This window comes from Boleophthalmus pectinirostris, unplaced genomic scaffold (genome assembly GCF_026225935.1).
Source record: "Boleophthalmus pectinirostris isolate CB_2022bp ecotype Guang Dong unplaced genomic scaffold, ASM2622593v1 HiC_scaffold_13, whole genome shotgun sequence".
NCBI lineage: Eukaryota > Metazoa > Chordata > Actinopteri > Gobiiformes > Gobiidae > Boleophthalmus > Boleophthalmus pectinirostris.
In genome coordinates, this window is record NW_026571036.1 from 21,977,046 (window position 1) to 22,000,038 (window position 22,993).

At 38.0% G+C, this 22,993-nt stretch overlaps 1 protein-coding gene across 1 annotated transcript in view; it reads right to left on the minus strand.

The window, feature by feature from the left end:
* The window catches only part of opn5 (opsin 5), a 53,717-nt gene extending 32,176 nt beyond the window's left edge, over positions 1-21,541 (minus strand). The window contains exons 1-2 of the mRNA XM_020924646.2: positions 21,475-21,541; positions 12,170-12,301 (exon numbers count right to left, since the gene is read on the minus strand). Of these exons, the coding sequence (XP_020780305.1) occupies positions 12,170-12,290 (121 nt within the window). The 5' untranslated portion in view covers positions 12,291-12,301; positions 21,475-21,541. The remainder of the gene's footprint in view (positions 1-12,169; positions 12,302-21,474) is intronic.
* Between the last annotated feature and the right edge of the window lie 1,452 nt (positions 21,542-22,993).

Here is a 22,993-nt window from a genome sequence, read left to right on the forward strand (position 1 = left end):
GACAGTACATAGCAGACTTATTCTGACCGCAACAGCTGCTTAAACAATATCTGTACTTAGACATCTTTTCACAAATATATGGGGTGAAAAACAGGTCAGTCTTTAAGTTAACAGTCACATAGGGCTGTCGCGGTTAGGGAATTTCTCCTGTGATGCGGTATAGAGGCTCAACAGAGTGATATGCTGTGATATCGCACCCCCTCCCCCACCCCCCATCCCCCAGAGTTATAATATTTCCAGCGGCACTAAAAACTCTCTCCAATGAGGCGCTTGTTCAGCAGATGCACATGTATGTATCTTGGTTGTCGTGTGGATATAGCGTGTGTAGCGTGGGAAGCGTGGGAGAAGTAACATTTGGCTTTGGAACAAGTGCCGCTGCATCTCTCCAGCTCTCACTGTGGCAGCTCGGGTCAGAGTCCTGCACCAGGTCAGGTACCCACGGACTTAAGAGAGCACGCAGAGAAGGTGTCCTCAAAGAGCGATCGGGTGACGGCTGCGTTTACTTTCGTGTGGCGCGGAGCTCTGGTCCTTTCGCCTGCAGTTACCCGACGGTCTTTGCAGGCGCACCTTAGCCCTGGGTTAGTCCTGGGTTAGTCCTGGGTTAGTCCTGGGTTAGTCCTGGGTTAGTCCTGGGTTAGTCCTGGGTTAGTCCTGCTTTATCACGGGCATGGGCAGTAACAGGTGGAATGTTAAAGGGTCCAGGTGGGTGCGGGTCTCTAAAAATGGACCCGTGTGGGACTCTGGGTAAGGTCACATGGTCAGGTGTGGTGATCGTGGTGGCCCAACATGCACCGCGGTTGGCCTCTTAGTACCGCAGTGCTTCATTTTTGCAGTTATTGCGACAGCCCTACAGTCACATAAACTCTAAACTAAAACCTTCAACTTCAAAGTACTTTTCACAATGTAACTTCATGCCGTCAGTGACTCAGTACATAGATGTAAGACCTGAAAGAAGTAGGAACACAAAGAACATTCATCATCATATCTAGGGTTGTAGTTAACTGAAGACATCCTTGGTCGACTAAGGATATGCCCTGTTGAGCAATAAGTCCAATTGAAATGGAGCCTGGCAAAACCTTTCAAAACTACTGTATTTGATCCGAATTGCGTTCACAAGACTACAACTTGTGCAGGCAAAAAGCACCAGGAAACAATGCATTTATATGAAGACAGATGAAGCGTGTGACTTGTGAGTTTAATCTGTCTTTTTACATGATGAATACGAAAAAGATCAAACCTTCAGCCAACTCACTCACTTCTCCTTCCTGCCATCCCATTGCAGTCCTTATTGATTAGTCGACTAATACAAATTTTAGTCGACTAAGACACTACTGACCAATTAATCAAGATGGAATGAGGCAGAATAGAGATAGATAGTTTATCGATTGGCCAATATATTAGGCCAATATTTAGACTTTAACATATTGTCTATTGGCCTTAAAGCTTCAGTAAGGGTCGATATTTTGTTTGGGCCAAGTAGCTGCATAAAGAATACACACAAAGCTTCATTTGGACACTTAAGTGCTAAAAGGACACTGCAAAAATGTGGCTATACTGTTCTCTTACATGTCTGTGGTTTAAAAAAAAGCGTTAAAGGTGAGTTTGTAATAAATGGAAATAACAGAATTTCGGAAAATGAAAGTCAACCCCACATATCGGCCCCAAAATATCAGCAGAGCTTGCATCGGCCATGAAAAAAAAAAACATCTCTCTACAGCAGAGGATAGGTTTTTCTCTTTGGTCAACAACAATGTGACCAGGAATTGAAGCTAAATAAAGCAGCAATCCAGCTTTAATCAGTGAGCCATTTATACACGTTCAAAAATCCAATGATTACACACAAACAACAGTGCAGGCAAAGCTCAAGACATTTCAGCCATGATTCCTTGAAATAGAATGAACCAAGATTCAATTTGTGGGTATTTTTTTACAATTCAAGTCATGTCCAGCCACTTAATATAATCCAAACAAAAGGGCCATTGTAGCAGACTTGGAGACAAACTATGCTGCTGTGTTGCAAATCAATACAAAATGAAGCAGCACAAGATTTTGCATGGGGTAGTTTTTCAATCTTGACTTTCAATAATAAAAGATTTTCAAATGTATGTCGAACACAGGAGCCAAACTTACTCATGTGATCTACAAAGAATGCATAGTGAGCACAGTTTTAGTGTGTGGTTGTATCTGTCTTAATTACTATTATATGGAATGATCCAGTATTAGCATTTTATAAAAGAATATATTTCATACATAATCTTGGCTAATCAATTTTATGAAATGATGCGTAATCGATGAAAATCTTAATGATCAATTATCGATTAATGCCCATCCCTACTTACTATAATGATTTCTTGCAAAACTGGTACCAAACTTGACCCTTAGCTTTGAAATTAAGTTTAAAATATTTGTCATGACAACACTAATGGGTACAGTACAAAATAGTGTCAATGTTTTAGTTTAATGCAATATTTAAAATGTGGGGGCCTACATATGATTTACTGTGAGGAAATTAAAGTAACAGTAAAGTACAGCCAGTTATTGCTACGAACCTAAACTGTAACAAAATGTGAATGCTGTAAGTGCCAGAGGATATGTAGTACCAGGGCCTGTTTGACATGATATGGGGGGATTAAAGGCTCTTCTGTCCAGGTGGTTGTGCTCTGGGCAAAATGGCTGACTTATTTAGAAGTGGGCAGAGGTCTTGTCTTGTATTGACATACTCCTATTATAGAAAAGCAAGGTCGACACCCCATCACTGCTAACAGAATGGAATAACGGACTCCTGCTCTTGCAACCACAACGCAACAATCAAATACGACAGGGCTGGACAAATCATGGACATAAAATCTCACACAGCCATACCACCTTGAGAATTCCTGATTGTCTTTTAGGCCTAGTTAGTGCTGGAATGGGAGACTGCTGTGAATACTACAGCAGATCTTGGAACGGGAGCATGTTTGTGAGATCAAATGAGGAACAATGAATGGAAATTTGCCTGTGGCTACAATACATTATGTTTACATGAATGCATCTTCTCAACAAAATAATAATAAAGAAATAATATTGCACTGGCATACAGGAAAGGCTTGAATGTAGGAGTATGCATGCATGTACAGTATGTAGGTGGGGAGACTTTTTTTTTTTTTTTTTAATTCCTTGTATTGCTTTAGCAGTTTAGCAGTTCATGTTTCAGTCACATAGACAGTTAATAAGGCCTCTGGATATAAAAATAGAAAATAATAATAATAATAATAGCTAAATATCTGTCAGAAAATTCTGGGTTCGATATCTCCCCCAAACCCTTCAGCTTCAGTTTTTTGAGACGGGGGGTTGTACAAAATGGCTGAAAGAGGGGCTTTGTGTTTGAAGCTGCAGTCATGTGATGCGAGTATTAAAATAGAACACACAGAGAGGTACACTGCACTTCTGTTGTGTTGTTCATTCAGAATGTTCTAGTGAGGAAACATCTTTCACCCCAGGAGGTACACCTCAGGAGGCAGAGCTCAGGAGGGGCATGTGAGAGCATAGTGGACTTCAACAACATGTATGTGCGTGTGTGTGTGTGTGTGTGTGTGTGTGTGCGTGTGCGTGGAGATTCAGGTCTTATCTTCAGCTCCTGAGGTGTTTTCGTCAACGAGGCTTCCGGCTTGTTTTTGACATGATGTGAGGAGACAACATCGTAATCACTGGATGTTTACTTCCTGCAATTTTCTGAGAATGTGAAGTTTTTCTTGCAGTTTTGTCAACCATTTGACCTCCATGCCACCAGACAATCAGATCTGACATCCAATCAACAGCGTGTTACCACTGGCTTCACAAGCATCCAAGACAGTGAAGCATCTAGACTTTTCAGACTGAATTTTAAAGGTCTTACTATATATTATGCAAAACTGAATGTGAACTTTAAGCAATGTTAGAACTTTGTTACCTGAAGTTGTGTTTTGTTTCATTCACACGTTTGAATAAGCCTTTATAATTAGTCTGTTTATATGTAAAAGCTCAAAATGCTCTGTTGCACATTATTATGTCAAGGGGTAGTAGTTTTCAAATTAACAGCTACAATTTTCTTTAATTTAGTTCAGTAGAGATTGTCAATTCCAGGGCTGAAATTTTCCAAATGATTCTAGTGAGTGTGTATTTAGTTTATAACACAGTGCACTTTCTGTATTACCACATGACATCACTTTTTTTTTTTTTCCATCTGAGAGAAGAACTCAGCCTAAATATGCAGGGTTTGTATGTTAAACATGTGTGAATGAAACAAAACACAACTTTTTTGATGAGATGAGGAAAAAAAATTATAACATAGATCACATAATGGCATAATATGGGCCCTTTTCTGAATGAATGGAATTTTTTTACAACAACATATGTAGTGCAGTTGCTTAAAGTCATAATGTTGACAGCATCTCAAAGACACTATTTTCTACTGCAGTTACTATAAGCACCATCCATTCACACAGCTTTCATTAACTTTAAGGTCACATCTGGATAGCTTATTGAATGAAACTTTTATAGGTTCAGGCGATCGGATTTTAAAAGTCCTCACACACACAACGTAGACTATGCTACAAAATAACAAAATAAAAACACGTTCAAGGATTTCAACGGCAGTGACGCCTTCATTAAATTGATTTGAACACATAACAGATAATCAGCTTACCTTTGGTCACACCTATGGAACAACAGTTAGTGGTCTGTGGTATTTGTTAAGGGTGTATGTGACGAGTGATGAGCTAATGTCAGCCTCTGAAGTGGGTACAACAACATAATGATTCTAATCAAACACATGGAAGAAAGTAGGGTGGGGCAATTCATTAGAAGATCAAGGGATGGTGAATCAGTTAGGCCTGTTACGATAATTACTACATTGACTTATCATTTAATACATGATAGAGGGAACAATATACTGTATTTTGGAGCTCAATATTTACAGTATGTCAATTTTTTTTATTTTTTTTTTTTAGATTTTGTTATTTTAGTTGTAATACGATTTAGATGTGAGCTCTTGAAATTGAAAAAGTCACTCCTATGGCTAATTATTGGTTCATTCTGCTATTTATTTCTTGCAGCTAATGTCTTTTAATGGTAAAGGCTATTTAAATAACAGTGTACTTAGAAATATATTATTCAGTTATGTCTAATCATCTTGACATGGTTTGGGTTTTGGAATCAAGAGGTCCACAGCCCGTCCTCTGTCAGTAAAAACATATGGTTTGGAGCACAGTTCAGACTTTGGAGGAACATTAAAAATGGGGGTTAAATGACACCAATTAATAGTGTGTTTTATTTCTGTTTATGGAATTAATACTAAGAGCCATTTTGTTTTTAAAAGACAAAAGTAAATCTAATTTTAAAAATGAATCAATTTGAGGAAAACGCTTTCTTTTCATAGCACCCAGCTCCAGCAGAAAGTACACCAGCTTAGGATATAGAGTGATACATCTAGACGTGAGCTTTCACGTAGGCCACACAACAGCATTTAGGATGCCAAATTCACATGAGTCTGTCAATCTGCATGTAGATACGACAAAATGGGGCTCTGATTGGTTAAATGTGTTCATAAGTGTTATGAGTCTAAATGCCAATATATGCTATGCTTCGAACCCTCCCCTTGTCAGGATAATAATTTATGTGTGTAGTTTCATAGCTCCTACCAGCTTGCAGTGCTCAGACCTAATAAAAAAGCTTTATTAGCCATGCACCCATTTTATGAGCCAATGACCACTCAAAGCATTTTATATCAATTTACCCAATCACCAGTTGGAACAGCATCACTGCCCATTTTCCACTGAATCTAGCAGGATTGTATTTTCAGACGTCACTGTTGCCTCGTCAGTAAGTGCCAACAGGAGATAGAATATCGTTCAGGTTTAAGGTTAATTGACTCAAAACACTGTTGCTGTGTTGGCTGTGCAGTGTTCTGGACCAATTGGCAATCAGAAAATAGGCACCTATCCACTCCTCCCTCCTGTTTACCTCTCTTCACAACACAATTAAACAATGAGTCTGTGACTAACCTGGCGCACGGTTCAAAGCTGTCATTATGGTGTTTACAGACAGCAGAGTCTAACTACCAGATCAATCCAGGCCAGCACAAACGTTAATGGATTCAGTGCTACTGGGGTGAAGTTATTATGAGAGGTGCATGCCTCTGGAATATGCACACAAATCTTACTCACCAAACCAGGGATAGGCAATTTACCATAAAATGTGTATAAAATTTTTCTTAAAGCCATATCACGATTTAGATTTTTTCACATTTTTAACTATAAAAAAAGTTCTTCACTGTGACTGTTGTAGACACCTATCATTCAGAGCATGATGGTGTCTGTTTTTGACCATTAAACTGAAAAGCTGGGAATCATGATATGGCGATTTGTCAAGGAGATGGGATCATGATTCGATTTTTATCACCATATTGCCCAGCCCTGCTCCAAATCAGCATCGATAATAGTCTGTGATAGAGAAATTGCATTTCTGTGATGTTCTAGCTCAGTCTTTGTTACCCCGGCCTACATCATCAGAGGTATAATACTCCCTACAACAGAGGCATAGCTAGACTAGACTGGAATGAACAATACTGTCACAATGGCTGTGTACTGTACTGATGGTAAATCCTTTTATCTTCCTCTTAGAACTCCAGTCTCATGTCTCTTCGTGCAACGTTCAGACTACTTCAATTCTACAAGAGTTTGCAATACCTCGTCAGAAGATTAGACAACTGAGCAGACCTTTGGTTCATCCAGAAAACCCAGCCATAATTTCTTTCTAACTAGTCTCACAATTGGAATTAGATTTGTGAGTTTTCTTTCTCATTTTTTGGGATTCAGTTCTCAGTGTTCATATTAAACACACTTAGCTCTATTACTATATCTTTCTTGGCCCTCTGTTTTTCTGGTCCACATTATCATGGGAAACATTTTACTTGTGCTGCTTTTAAATCTTCAATTATAACTTAAATAACCAATAATTTTGATATGAGACAGACCTGATATTAAGGCTCTTAGCCTAAAGACAGATACATGCAACGTTTTTGAATGATTCACAATATTATAGAGATGCAACACTATCCAAATCTCTCAATACGATATTATCACGATATGGATCTCACGGTTCGATATTTGTTGCGATATTTTGAAGAGGCTAATATAACTGTAGATAGAACACTTTTTTGCTTTTAAAATACCCTGACAAGATTTTGGTGTGAATTATTACTGTCATAATCTCAAGAATTCAAGTAAAATACATATTTCTTCATGTTGTCTGCGCTGAAATGAATCATGGGATATGCAGTTCCTGATGTTTATTAGCTATTGCTACTATAAAACAATACATTTAAGCAAAGGATTTTGTAATTTGAGATATTGTGACAGGCAACAATATTATTGTGAGACTTTTGACGATACGATATCATGATATTTTAGTTGTTGTTACATCCTTACAATATTACCCACCAGTCTAAGTTTTTTTCATGATATGCCACATATTGAAACATAGACCACATGAAAGGCCGTAGACACCCGTAACTTAAGTTAAATTATTGCAATGAACCCATATATTTTGGATCATGTTATCAAGACATTGTATTCTACAGGGTTAGGTATTGTATGACATACACATAATTGCGTCCTCTCCACTGTGATGATTGCTGCGCTTCTATTCATTGATTTTGAAGCCCACATGGATCTGCTCAATACAACCATTTAGCCGTAAACGCTGTCCCGGGAACACAATTTGCCCAGTGGTCCTTTACATCTTGACAATAGCAATTAGCTTGATACATCAGAAACCAAAAAGACTCCCAACAGACCACTTCACCACCTCAACAAGTGAAATCTGTATGACAATGGGCATAATATAGATTCATGCATTCAAATACCCATAATGCACCTGTCTTGATGTATGAATCTTGAATGTAAAATTGTCCAAACATGATTTATTAGCACTGTGTTGATAATACTGACGGTGCTCATTGTCAGAAGTCTAACTCTAATACACTGGGAAAAAGTGAGGCAGATGAATAAGCATAATGGATGTTACTGATTAACATACAGGATGGAGCGAACGTCATGCATAATTCACTTTATACAAAATATGGACATGCGTTCATATGCTCAATTATGACACGGTTGGTTGGCAAGTCAAGCTAATTTGATAATATTAAAAATAATCTTGAAATCAGGCAAGACCAGGCCCAGATTAAATAACACATTTTTATATAATGCTTTTGCACCTTCAAGGCACTCAGCGCTTTACAACAAGAAACCACTCACCCACTCACACACACATTCATACACCAGTGTACACAGACTCAAGGGCCCAGGTGGGTTAAGTGCCTTGCCACGACAGCATTCACCTGTGGGAGCTAGAATCACACCGCCAACCTGTGGGTCAGTGGATCTGACCGCTCAACCAATTATGTTTTTCGGGTCGAGAGTGAGACCTCCGGATCAGTGGACAAACGCTCTACCAACTGAGCTACTGCCGCCCGACTTTTTCTATACCCAACTTGGTATAGAAAAAGTGTGCACTCACTTTTGGTCTTCTCAGTTGGTAAAATAAACATTAACATTAATTTTAATGTTTAATTCCTATTTCATGCGTACAGAGACAGAGATAACAACAACAAATGAGGTCAAATCTGTTAAAGGGCCCATATTACACTATTTGATCTATGTTATAATGTTGTTTCCTCATCAAAAACATACCTCGAGTTGTATTTTGTTTCATTCACACATGTTTAACACGCAAATCCTGCATATTTAGGGTGAATTTTCTTTTCTCAAATGGAAAACACTGTTACACTTTGTGATGTCATGCGGTAATAGAGGAGGTACACCTTCACTACAATAATTTGGATAATTTCAGCCCTGGAATTTCCCATCTCCATTAAACAAAAGGTAAAAAGGTAGCACTAACTACTAACTACCAATTTCACATTTGGAGATGTAGACAGACTAATAACACATGATTACTCAAACATGTGTGAATGAAACAAAACACAACTCCAGGTACATTTTTGAGGAGGTAACAGCACTCTAACATGGCCAAAAAAATCTAAATGTACCACAGCACTCTGGCATGCCCTTTAGCTCAACATTTTAACCCAAACTAATTGCCCAGGGACCAGTGTAATTTAGAAAATGGAAAATGTAACAAGTTAAAGAAAAAACTGCGACATTTGCCAAACAGCATGCATGAAGTTCACTCCAGGGGAATCTAAAATAGTTTACTTCTCCCTGGAATGTCCTCTATGGTCCCAGAGGGAGGCCCATGGGAAGTAACAGCAGGGTTAGAGTAAATCTGTATAGTCTCACAAACAGAACGTACATCTAAATTACCGTTTGTATGTAATGAGATTCTGTCGAGGTGAAATACTCCACTTTCAGCTACATGCACTGAAAGGTTAACATAAATTCAAACTTGCTGTCAGCAGATATTGGCTTTTTTGACAGATATGTGCATAGATGATAGATACAATTTTTCTTATACTTTTAAAAAATTTATGGTGTTTTCCCTGTAAAATTCCACCCGAAGCTAATTTAAACCCACGATATATATGAATCACACATCTCAGAATGTTTAAAAGTCCTTTTTGGGGAAGGTTTTTCCACCTGCTTGTCTTTTAATAGATTTGTCTGAAATGTTCCACAGCATGGCATTAAATTTATCTATCTTCATGGAGACAAGCAACTGCCATTAGGTCAAGTTACAAGTCAGATCTGTGGATAACCTGTAGACAATCATGGTGACTGTGAGGATTAGGGCTGGGTATCATTAAGAAGTTGCTGATACGATATATACCTCAATACACAAGCCACGATATGATACATATCTCGATACAGTGAGCTTATGATTCAATACGATATATTTCAAATCGATTCGATACAGTTCAATAAAAAATAATGGCTAAGTCATGGCTGTGATACTAAAAGTCTTTGTTAAACCACTTCTTGTGCAAAGTTCATATGAAACACAAACATTTTAATCATTGAAACAGTGAAAATGTCAAATGCTTAATATATTTTTAAGTAACAAGAAAAACTTGTGAATGAACAAACGTTTGAAACATTCAAAATGCAGAGAAGGTTTCATCGGTGGTCATCTGGACTCTGTTTTTGCGGTCAAGATTTTTCGGCTCCCGTCCAGAAGCCATTTTCAGTTAATGGTACTGGTTTGAAGCACTGATGTTGTAACAGCCAGCACACAATAGAGACATAACCACCCATAATGATGTTTGCTAGTTGTAAATAAGGTGGGGCAGTTTCACACTAAAACTTCTCCTTTTTGGGCTTGGTCTTAGTTAGTCAGAGTAGGGTAAATTCCCAGTGCTCCTCAAGCCAGAACCATCAACTCAAAATGGCTTCTGGGTAGGAGCCGAAACATCTTGATCGTGTCCAGATGACCTGTGATGAAACCTTCTCCACACTGAATCACTCCTGGCAAAATAATAATATCCCTATGGTAGTGGACACTAAACTAGAAAAGTTACATAATGTGGACCATTAAATTATCACCAGCAAATACAGAGTTATTTCCCTTCTGTGTAAGGATATAGCATGATTCGTTCGGCTGGTTCCATAACATCTTTTATTGTCTATTATAAAAGGAGCTGCACGTTGTTTGCTTAATAGTGGCAGCGTAACCTTAATTGGCTCAGGTTGTTAGTGTCAGCTCAGTGTTTGGTTAGTGATGCTCCACCAGTGACCTTTTTAGAACCAGCCCAAAGCTTGTAGTCTGTCAGCACAGGCTGGAACAGCAGCTGGACATGGCATTAAGGATCAGGGAGATATGGAGGAGTTATTGTTAGCTTTGCTTGGTAGATTTTTCTTTTTATATATACTATAGGATTCGATTTTTTTTTTTTTTATTGAATTATATTTTTGTCTTATTAAAAACAAATAAACTGCTTTCAACATAAATTATGTGAACATTTTATTGTTTGTTTTTAAAGCTTTGAATGGACTGGCCCCATAATACATCTCAGACTTCATCTAGATTTACCCCCCCGCACGCTCTGGGGTCCGAGGGCCAGCTCTGGCTTGTGGTGCCTAAGACGAGACTTAAAACCAGAGGGGACAGGGCCTTCACTGTGGTTGGCCTTAAGCTCTAGAACACTCTGCACCCCGACGTCCAAACAGCCCCCACCGTGGAGTGTTTTAAGTCTCGTCTTAAGACCCACTTTTACTCTCTGGCTTTTAACACCGTGTGAGTTGTGTGGTCCTTTGTGCCTTTTACTCAATTTAATTTATTTATTTTTATGTTCTTTTTTTTAAAATCATTTTTAGCTTTATGCATTTCAACACTTTTTATTCATTTTATTCATTCATTTATTTATGATTTACTATCTTTTATTGTATTAATTTGTCTGTGCAGCACTTTGGAAATTGTCATGTTTAAAAAATGTGCTAATAAATAATGTGGCTTGGGCTGAAAGTGGATTGAACATCAATAATACAGACTTTGTCATTTAGCACAAAAAAATTCAGTTTTGTTCTTCCCAAACCAGAGGATTTTACTGACAGAGGATTGGTTGGAGACCTCACTATTAAAAAGACCTAAGAAATGACTGAATCTCGATTAAAATTCAATTCAATGCAGAGCTCCAGCTGAAATAGTAACGTTTGAAAGAAATCATGATTTTTTAAAAAGCGTGCATGTAGAGGTTAAACTACACGGCTCTTTGGTTTTGTACATCAAGAGAGCCCATGGAGACTGAGTATTAAAAGCTCTGACCCTGCTAAAAGCTGCACAATGTAACAGGTACTAGAAAAAGAGTTTAGAGGATAAATTCAGTGATGCACACAAGCACTAATCTACTGTACTCTTTAAAATGAAGATACGGCTGCACTGAGGTCACTCCACCATCAGACAGAGCTGTGTGGCTTTTTATAATAGGCCTGTGGGGGATTAGACGGATCAGAGGCAGGTGGATGTGACAGCCTGTCATATTTGAGGTTATATTATGCAACTGCTTACACGTGTTTCAATATACACCTGCAAATCTGATGCAAACATTCTTTAAAACAAACAGTGCTCTAGAATCTCAAGCCTATGCAGAAAAAAAATACACAAAATACTAAAGGTATAAATTAGATTATTATAGAATTATAGAATGTCAAACGTGAAAAGCTTTTAGATCGTTCAAATAAGTCGAGACACTCACCTATGATGCAGACATAAAAGGCTGCCACTATATCGGCTTCTGGGGAGAGTCGGGAGGCGAAGGGGTCTCCTCTGAGAAGGTAGTGAGGGACGTACGCCTGGTGCCACGTTTCGTTCTCCATCAGAGTGCGACCTACACACACAAAACACATTACTGTTTCATCACATGTACTTTTTAACTCTACATGACAAACAGTGAGACTAGTTTTACATGTTTTGACTTTGATTTTTTTATGGTTTGGTATGGTCTTTGGAACTTCTGGAGGAGGGCCTGCCAGCCTGTTTGTCTCCATGGAGATCATATTGCTTTGCCTACAATGTTCTACAGTATGGCATTAAACTTATCTATCTTCACAGGGAAAAGCAGGTGGCACCAGGCAGATCTTTGAAAAGGCGATCCCACTCTCTATAAGAATCCATGTTGTTCAAGGTTCAATTGAACAATAAAATAAAAACACCTGTAAAACATTTTAGAAAAAGCAATAATGTCTCAATAGTGGCAGACCCCCCTGCTGGAAACTTACATTAGATAAGTTTTAACATTAAAGTTGCACTATGTAACAATTGGGCTGACCTGTGCTGGTGCATAAATGGGGTAAATGGGGTCAAGTTGACATAACGCTACACAGCAAAGCGATATGGTGATAAAATGCATCCACATGAAAGTAAAGTGTACTTTATGTATTATTCATCCTTGATAATACCCCTGTGTTTATTCAGGAGATTGCACAAACCTGCCATGGTGTCATACAGGGAATGGCAAAATTAGGTCATATTTCCTCCTTGTGGAAGAAGCAGACCTTAAAGGGCCCATATCGTGCTATTTTCTTATTTAAGTTATAATGTTGTTTTAGCATCAAAACGTACCCGGAGCAGTTTTGTTTCATGCACACATGTTGGCAGGGTTGGGGAGTAAAGGATTACATGTACCAGCGTTACGTAATCAGAGTACAATTTATGAGTAACTGTATTCAGTTACAGTTACCGTTTCCATGAGTGGTAATTGGATTACAGTTACTTTTGAAATAAATGGATTACACAGCGGTATGTTCCTGTTTTCACATTTTGGGCATTTCTCCATCAATAATATTTTTAATATGGTTACGGAAAGACTGGACTTTTTATTGTCTTTTAGCAGACAAAACATCTTCATTTTGCTTCTCTACAGCAAGCAGTTGCCTGTTCATGGAGACTTGGGCTCAACAGACAATTTGAAGAGAACAAACAAGAATTTGCAGGATGTGGTTGCTACATTTATGTAGTTTTAAAAAGAATGACAATATCAAGTAATCCAAAGTATTCAGATTATGTTACTCACTTTAAGTAATTTAATGGATTACGTTACAAACTACATTTTGGGTTATGTAATCTGTAATCTGTAGGGGAATAGGTTTTAAAAATAACCTTCCCAACACTGCATGTTGGTAATATAGGAAGTGCTTTGCTATGTCTTCAGTAGAATCATTTGGATGATTTCAGCCCTGAAATTGCCAATCTCTACTGAATAAAAGGTGAAAGGTAGATGTTAACATGAAAACTACGGAGCAAAAACACTATAATATAGACAGACTTATAATAAAGGGTTACACAACTCCAGCTTTGTTTTTGATGAGGTAATGACATTATAACCTGGCTTAAAGCTCACAATACACAATATAAATAGTTCATCTGCCATTTTGTAAATGTTCATGGTGCCTTCTTATTTCAATTTTTCATTTGGACAGACTGGAGCTTTTGAGCACTCCTGACTGTCCAATTCAAAATTACTTAGTCTGTTGGGCATAACATAATTTGTAGAGAGGCTCCAACCACAGCATAATGTTTTTGTGTCACTTGCCTCTCTTGTGTATGAATGTGTTTTGTGTGTAGTGAGCAGTGGTGGTGTAATGGCTGAGATTTCCGCTATTACAACAGCTGTACTACACCATGGCGTAATAATAATAATAATAATAACAATAATAATAGTAACCTACAGCCTCAAGCGTTACGTAAAGTGATGGTTGTAGGCTGCCATTATAAGGACTTTGGCTGTGCTGCTCTTAACAGCCTCCGATTTTCTCTTCTTTTCTTTTCTCTCATATTACAATCAACCCAGCGCCTAAGATCTATTCAGTTTAAACCACCCTCATTCACTCTTCCCTCACAATACAGTTTTATAATACAGAAATGGCCTTCAAACCATAGACATGTCATCTTTCTTCACAAATAAAAGGTAGATCTAGGATTTAGGCTGAGATAGAGCAGAAAGATTCACTCTGAATCAGTAGCTCCTGTGAGGTAACTGGTCCATAGGGAGCGGCGGTGAACTGATGAGTAGGTGACGAAGGGAAGGCTGGTGTGCCCTGCGTGAGCTATGTTCAATTTAGGGCTGATGATAATGGAACAAAAACTGGGTCATATTTATCATTATGAATGTTTGAAATATATGTACTGCCAACAGTTAAGCTTTGCCATTATCCTGAATAGAATTGTGCTGTTTTTAACATCATTATTACTCAATTTATGTAATTAAATTTGAGCATTTTTTGTGAACGTGCCTCCTTTGGTATAGCCAGGCTGGTGCCACCTAGTGCCTCTGCTCAATTTCATTTCTCTCCAGCAACTAGGTCAGGTTTCTACGAAGTGAAACCGGCTGATGACTCAGGCTACATTTGGTAGTCCTGTATGGTAACAACAATTTCCGAATAGATTCAAAACCAGGAAAATGCTTGCAGATGATCAGGTTTATTTTGTATATTTTTTAGGTATATTAAAATGTTGCAGTCAACTGAAGAGCCAACCAATATGGAACCACTACTACACTGGCAAAAGGTGACAACAACAGGCTGTGGACAGAACAACAGAAACAAGGTTGGATGATAATAGGGGAGGGAGAGAGGGGGTTGGGGGGGTCGATGATGGTTAATGAGGCAGACTCTGGAGAGACACTTCACAATGGAAACTGCGTCTGAGTGCAGAGGATTATACCGTAGGCGGCTGAATTTCACCAATGGGAGATGACAACTATAACGATACAGCTCACATATTGGCAGGGGAAAGCAAGTTTGCTTCTAGACGCACAGTCTGTACACAATGTAATTAAAAGTGCTTGAATATAAAACTTAAGTCAATGAAAACATGGTGATCAGTGAACAGAGGAGTGTAAATAAAATGTGTTTTTGCCAGAATAAAAGGTGTGTCTGACACTCTTTCAGATTTGAGCTGCATAAAACTGAAATCCCCATGTTTGGTCAGACCCCTACATAGGGTGGAGTATCTATCAATAATAGAGAGTTAACTTTGCTTTATATACTGTATTTTGCAGCTCACTAATCTAAACCCACAGAGACCAAGTTAGACTGATGGAGGATTCGAAGGAGGCTCACCTGGACACAGACTCCATAAAATCTAGAACAGCAAACTTTAAAGTACAGAGCCGTAATGAGTTTCTGTTCTCTTTGGTCCTCAGGTCCAATTCAATTATAAAGTCAGTATATATAATAACACTAAACGAGCTGTCCCGAGCCTGCACTGAGACAGCATATTCAATCTGCTTTGTCAATTAACTATGGACTGTAATATTGTAATACAAATCTGTTACATCAAGTTTACACAAGTTTAAATTAATAAAAGTTTATGTTCAAGTGAATGTGAATAGTTTACGATGAAATGTATTGAACCCAAATAGCTGGAAGAGAAAGTATTCAACAGGAACCAGTTTAACAGTTTAAAAAAGCTCCATCAAAATCAAATTTTGATTTGTAGTTTTTTGAGGAGAAACATCACTTTTTAACAAACATTCACTAACTAAGACAAGGACCAAAATCACTTCCATTGTCTACCATGTTCCCCAAAGTTTTTCTGAGTTAAGATGTTATTTTGCTTCTAATTCCCACCTTTTTTTTTTTTTTTTTCCTTCTAGCTCTAATCTGATCCTGATTATGTTTACCATTAATTTACCAGCATTAAAATTTTACTATAGTGGCACAGGAGACCCTAAAATGTATAATAAAATTTTTGTAGAAGTAATATCACATAGCGCTAATGATGATAACACATTTTGAATTGTGATATATTGAGTCAAGTAAACATAGACGATAAGCAATAATACTGAAACTAATTTATGCCACTGACACAAAAACAGAAAAGCATTTAAACCAAAGAAACTATTCTACATGTGAAATATTGTTAAAAAATAAAATAATAAAATGAGCTGCAATTAATAAAGAGCAGAATAAAACACTCTTATTCAGTTTGCAAATGTAGAAGGTATTAATTCAACCTTTTATGATTTAAGTCTTATCATCATATTGAAAAGAAATAATACTGACCCCCAACAAATATAGTTCCAGCTTGCAGATACTGAACGAGAAGTCAATATAGTAATTATCGTGACAGGCCTACATAGAACTACACTGATATCCATGCACTAGGATGAATGAAACATGATAAACCAGGATACCAGGATTTCTAACGCTGCCTTCAAGTCCCTGTTGTATCACCGCACAAGAAACATCAATAATAAGATAAGCTAGACCACGATGAAGTGACGACTGAGTGATGAAAACCAAACCTTCCACTAGGTTTAGGGTGAGCATGAATCAATGAGAGCACCATTGATTCAAGTATAGTGTTCATTTTTAACACTACACACATGATGATTGCTTCAATAAATCTAAAGGCTTCTTGGTTTCATCTTGTGTGTCAAGTTTCTAAGTTAAATGAGAACATCAAGAAACTAAAGAAAAGTTGTGTAGTAGTAGAAGTAGTAGTAGTAGTAGTAGCAGCTTAAATGCTTTTTCCCCAAAGGTATCAGCATCACAGTTAAAATGTGTGTGAGATAATAGTGCTACAAAAATCATGACTGAAGAAAAAGATTATACTGTCAACCATTTTAGTATAAACTTTTTTGAACCATATTATAAAGCAGTGATAATATGCAATAATGCAATACCACTTCTATTATTACAATGAATGAGTCGGTCCTTATTTCATCTTATTTATTTATTTTATTATTATTCTGGGTTCTGGGACTGACTGAGGGTGACGGCCTTGTCTGCTTTGCTATATTAGCAAATAAAAGCTTTGTGTATGTAATATTGCAGACTTGTTATAGGCAAAGTGTTCTGGGAGTATTCATACCAATGGTAGTGCAGTACTATTACAGTCCCCCACTTACTGTAGATCTTGTGTCCTCATATAGTCTGTTTGGGGAACTCAGAGGAGTGTGAAATAGAGTTAAGGAATGCGACCATCGGAGCAGTCACTCCAATCACACCATGACACTTCTGCATGTTTACAGAGAGCAGTCCACTGTGGGGTTTATAGGACTCCATTTTCAACAAATAAAATTACAGTATTGGTTGTCACTGTAGCATTAGACATTAAAAAAATGTCTGGGAAAGAGTGCTGTTTTTACAATATAAATGATACAAAGAAGGATACATTAAGGATTTGATTTTATTTTGATTATTGGATCACTCGAAAAAATATTGCAGTAGCCAACAATGATGTCACAAAGGGCCATGGGTAAAACAGAAAAATACAATGTGTCTTTTCAAAAACCAAAGAGAAGATCTCTCAATACTGACTTCATAAACTTAAGTCGGAGCCATTGAACACAAATTAGGCATATTTCTCCCTCCAAAGTCGTAGCTCTCCAAAGCACATGCTTTTACTTCCACAAGATTGGCTGTGGATCTGCGGATTAAAAGTCTCCAGTATCACGTATCCCATCTTGATTTGATTAATACAATATCATTCATTTCCCAGACCCACTCGAGAGCTCCATGGTCACAGTTTGTGGTCTCCGTAAAGCTGTTTTAGCCTGTTGTTGCCGTTCTGAATATTTGTCAGGGATATTTATTTTGAGTAAGTAAATCCTAAATTAAAAAGTTTGAATTTTTTGGTAGAAATTGCTGAAGCTGTGAAAAATAACAATAAAAACATGTCTTGTCACAATATTGAAACTTCAAACTAGATTTTGATACTAAGGAATAGACTAAATACTCAATACCGATTCTAATAACACAATGATAATAAAAACACTATTTAATCAACAGAATGTGATTTTCAGCATTAAATAATAAGTACAGATAAGTTCCATAATGGTCCATAGGCATATTACACTCTATGTGGTCTCACCTCAAGATTATTCTGAAGCTGTTTTAAGAACGGTTCATTTCTGTCCTGTGTATGTGACTTTTTTGTATTGATACAAAAATATTGATACTGATACTAGTTTTAGTAAAGATTAGTATTACAATATCATGTCAATACGTTTATAGATTGCAGGTTGAATCCATCTAGCTGAAACCCCAAAGGTTCATCTTGATGGTTTGAATCAGCAAACTTTGGAGAACCCTTTGGAGAATCTACTCCAGATGGTCCATAAAAACTGCAGCTCTTCGGTGTATGCAAATTACAGTTAAAAACATTCATTGGTGTATATTAAAGACCTGTGGTATTTTTAAAGTGCATACACTTTCACTAGAATCATTACAATAATTTGCATCCCTGTGATTGCCAAACTTTTAAGCTACATCTTTTCTTCCCCAAGCAGATAATTATAGACATTTTTGGCAATCTCAACTGAAAGGTAAAATGATTTATGGTCATTCTAGTATAAACAGAATGTAAACAGGTTCAGCTGAAGCTAAATAAAAAGCTAAAAACAGCTTTAAAGGTGCATTGCGTAACATTTCTAGTGGAGAGTCCGCCACCTGCTTGTCTCCATGGAAATGTTATGGCTTGTCTAGAATGCTCCACAGTATATAGCTTAAAAGTATCTATCATAAGGGAGACAACCAGGATACAGCACTACACTCCTTTACAATGCAGATCTGTGGAGAGTCGCCCCATTCACACAAGGAATCACTGTATTTTTGAGCAATAGAAAAATGAAGAAATGCTAGACAAATATGTTTAAAGTCATAACATGGAACATTCCAGGACAAGCAAAAACATCAACATCAGACAGGAAGGTGGAATGAGGTGGAACAGAGTAGTTGTAGACATCCTAATAATGCACGATTACTCAAAAGTATGAAGGAAACAAAACAACTCTGAGTGGTAGCAGTGTTATAACATGGCTTAAAGCAATGTTATGGAGTTAGAAGAGTTGGTTTCGCAATAGGACTATTAAGTAGTGCTGTGTGCATAATACTCACAGGTTCAGTCTCACACAGTGTAAACAGTAAACTGCAAAGTTGAACAAAATTAGGTTACTTAGCCCCGACAGCTTCAGCAAAGGTTTATGGCTTTCTTTACATCGCTGGTCAGCTGAAAGCACCATATGATGTCAGAAAACGAGTGGCTAAAATGTATTAATTGATATGGATCTGTTCGTTATACCGAGATCTAACCTACTGCCACATCTGAGCAGGAAGAGCTTCAAAAAGACTACAAATATGGACTACAAAAATCTGCATCATCAAACATCAAAGGTCCCGAGTAATATATTCCATACTGTAGATATGAGTTTGGCTGATATGTTAACACCAGCTGTGAGGGCGCAGCTCCACACCACACAACTCTATAGGGGGCAACAAAATACACCAGCAGGGGGCACGCGGTGTACAACAGGGGGCAAATGAAGACTCAGAATATGAGCATCAAGAGTAGATGGAATAGGCTGCTTAAGGCAAGCAGAAGCCCATGGGAAAACAAAGGCAATAGAGCTGTGATATGTTATATACTGCAGGGACGGTCTGTTTGAAGGTTTGCTTAAAGGTCTGTTTACCCTGTGGAGCACTCATATATTCCCATACTTATGTGAGTGGGCTAAATCAGTATGTGGTAAGTGTATATGTTGGAGGACAAATAAAGCCTTATAACTTTTAAGTAAGATGAAAACATGTAAAAGTGGTGTCTAATTGGTGTGCGAGTGTGAGTTGCCAGAAAATGTCACAGTTTTGTCTTTAAAATTATATTATGCAAGTCCAAATTATAGAGCAGAGTTCAAGATGTAATCATAAGTTTTGAGAAGTTTGGGTATGTTTTTTGTTTTGTTTTTCTACTAATAACCCAATTAGCCTTTCATTTCCTTTCATTACAGGTGTTTTACTGTAAAAATAAACATGGATTCTTGCTGTGAGCAGAGCAGCAAATCTAGTATCAGTAGTGTTCCGATTGCTAAGAAATAAATGGTGACATCAAGGAACCACTCACCCATTCACAACACATTCACACACCAGTTTACGCCAACACTGGGAGAGAGGTGGGTTAAGTATCAAAAGACACAACAACATTTATTTGTGGGGGCTGGATTTGCACCGCCAACCTGTGGGTCAGTGGATCTGACAGCTCTACCAATGACAAAAGCCGGATTTGAACGCCAACCTTTGGATCAGTGGATAAACCCTCACCAACTGAGCTCCTGCCACCCCAAATATAGGGATAACAGTTTTTAAAAGAATAAAATTAATTCCATCATTGCCAAGGAGCTTAACAACATTTCAGAATTGCTTCACATGTTACTATATATGCTAACACGTGATATTTCCAATACCACGAGGACTTGTAACTGTCATGTTGCTATTGATCTGCAGAAGCATGAACAAAGACCATCCCTACATCCAGTGTTGTAGTGGGGATTTTTAAATGGGGTACGCGATTTGTGACGTCATCGATGACGCCCGCCCACCTGTCCTGGGACCACTCCTGGTCCCTCAGGTCCCAGGTCACTAGAGGACAGTACTGGAGATAATGAGCCTATGCAGTTGTTTTCACCATTGCCAATAGCTCCAGTTTGACATTTAAGTTGTAGGCTATTTTATTTTTGTTTTTTGTTTTTTTTATATCTCACGTCAGGAGAAGAGGGTGGATGGAGCACCCCCGAGTATCAGACTCACTACACCCCTGCCTACATCCACATGAGCTATTCCACAGCATAAGGAACAATACAATACAGCAATACAACAATCAATACTTTCCAGCAGCAATATAGAAAATGTAGCTCTTTGAAAGTCCCAACTCACACTGACAACATAACAAAAGACGAGACTGGCTGATCAAGGGCTCAACCACTTTGAAAGAATGTCATTTTTTATAAGAATGGTGAAGATGTGATATGTTTTGAAAGCAGGATTCACTTCACAGTGTGCATTTAAAACTCTTAGGAGCACTCAATTTAAGATTATGGGTTTGCAATATATAGAATTTTAATCAAATCGAGATCCAATCATCTCATATCGTCAAAAGCTGCAGCCACGTGCACTTAAAACCAGATTATTAGCACATTTCTTAGAGCCAAAAGACTTTTAAAATGAAGTGTAAACAGCAACATCATCTGATTTCTTTCTGTTCATGATTGCTCTGATTACTCACATCAAATCGTGCAGTTTGCATGTCCTTCTTGTGATTCGGGTCATATCTTAACTCCAGTCATTGCGCGAGTGCAAGCGTGGGGCAAACAAGAGGTGAGCTGTGCCTGAAGTTCGGGTGGAGTGGAGCAGATGGAGGGCGTGGTGTGACGCGTTCAGTGAACTGCCAGAATCGTAAAAATAAATATTATACTACTTCACTGAAAAACATTACGCGTAACATACTGTATTCGAGGCATAAAAATCCTTTTTTTATTTTTAAATATATGATAAATGCTTAACATTCACATGTTGTTAGGGATGTTCGTGCTCCAGGTGCCCTCCCGCAGCAGAGCACAGCCACGCGCTGCTCTACAGTTTGGTTTGATCACAGTCTGTAGAAAAGCTGCTCATTCACAGGCCGTTTTCAGTATTACCCTAAAGTTTGTTTTCTTACCCGGTCTGCAGGGCACTGCTCAAGGCGCGGCACCACCTTCTACAAGTGCAAATGTAATGGTTTAATCCACGTCCGTGTGCATAGTTGTAAAATCAGAAACATCAATATGACAATAAACATATTCCATAATTCGCAGACTTGTTTGGGACTAAATGCAGAGAGCATCTGTGAAACAAGTGAGCGGTCAGCAGTGCAGCAGTGGAAACTGTAAGGCGTCCCTCAGGTGAGAGACACGGGACTGACGGGAGCGGGTGAGACCAGAGTAGAGAGGAAATGAGAGGCTCAGGTGTAGGATGAGGAGAAAGACACCTGTCTGCTGTAATGGGAATCAAAAGAACAGAGGAACGCAGAGAAAACTATGGTTGAAGTGAGTGTGAGCGCGCGCGTACGTGAGAGGGGCTTACATGCGCATTGAGTATAGTTCTGTGCCACGGCCCATCCAAAATTCTATTATCCCCATATATATATATATATATATATATATATATATATATATATATATATATATATATATATATATATATATATATATATATATATATATATATATATATATTTCTTCTCTTTTTTTCCCCACAGCCCTCTATGCTGCCTGATAATGAAGCAAAGATTGCAGACATTACCCAGTGGCAGTGCTTTTAAATGCTACAGCGGTCACAGATTGTTTCAGATGCCATTGCCATCATACATGTACGTGTACCGTCCCACTCCAGCCTCCAGCGGCCAAGTACAGTCAGACTTGGACACGCCCCCTCGTTAACACTTTTACGCTCGCGCAAAGACTGATGGCAAGACTTGGCCCTAATGGTGTTGAAGGCAAACATGAAGCAGATTCTGGTCAGCTTGTTACCGCAGCCACTGATAAGCATGTGGCTTTTTAATTGACAGGTTCACAGTTAATTCTCTGTCTATATCAGCATGAAGTTTGGAGTTTAGACTTTGTAGGAAGAAATTCTACTTTTTTACTTACTTTTTTTTTTTTTTTTTTTTTTTTTAGTGAATGACTAAATGATTAAATGACTCTAATAAATTTATATTAAAATCCGTATGTAAACATTTTTATAGAAGATTGTCCATTTTGCTGTTT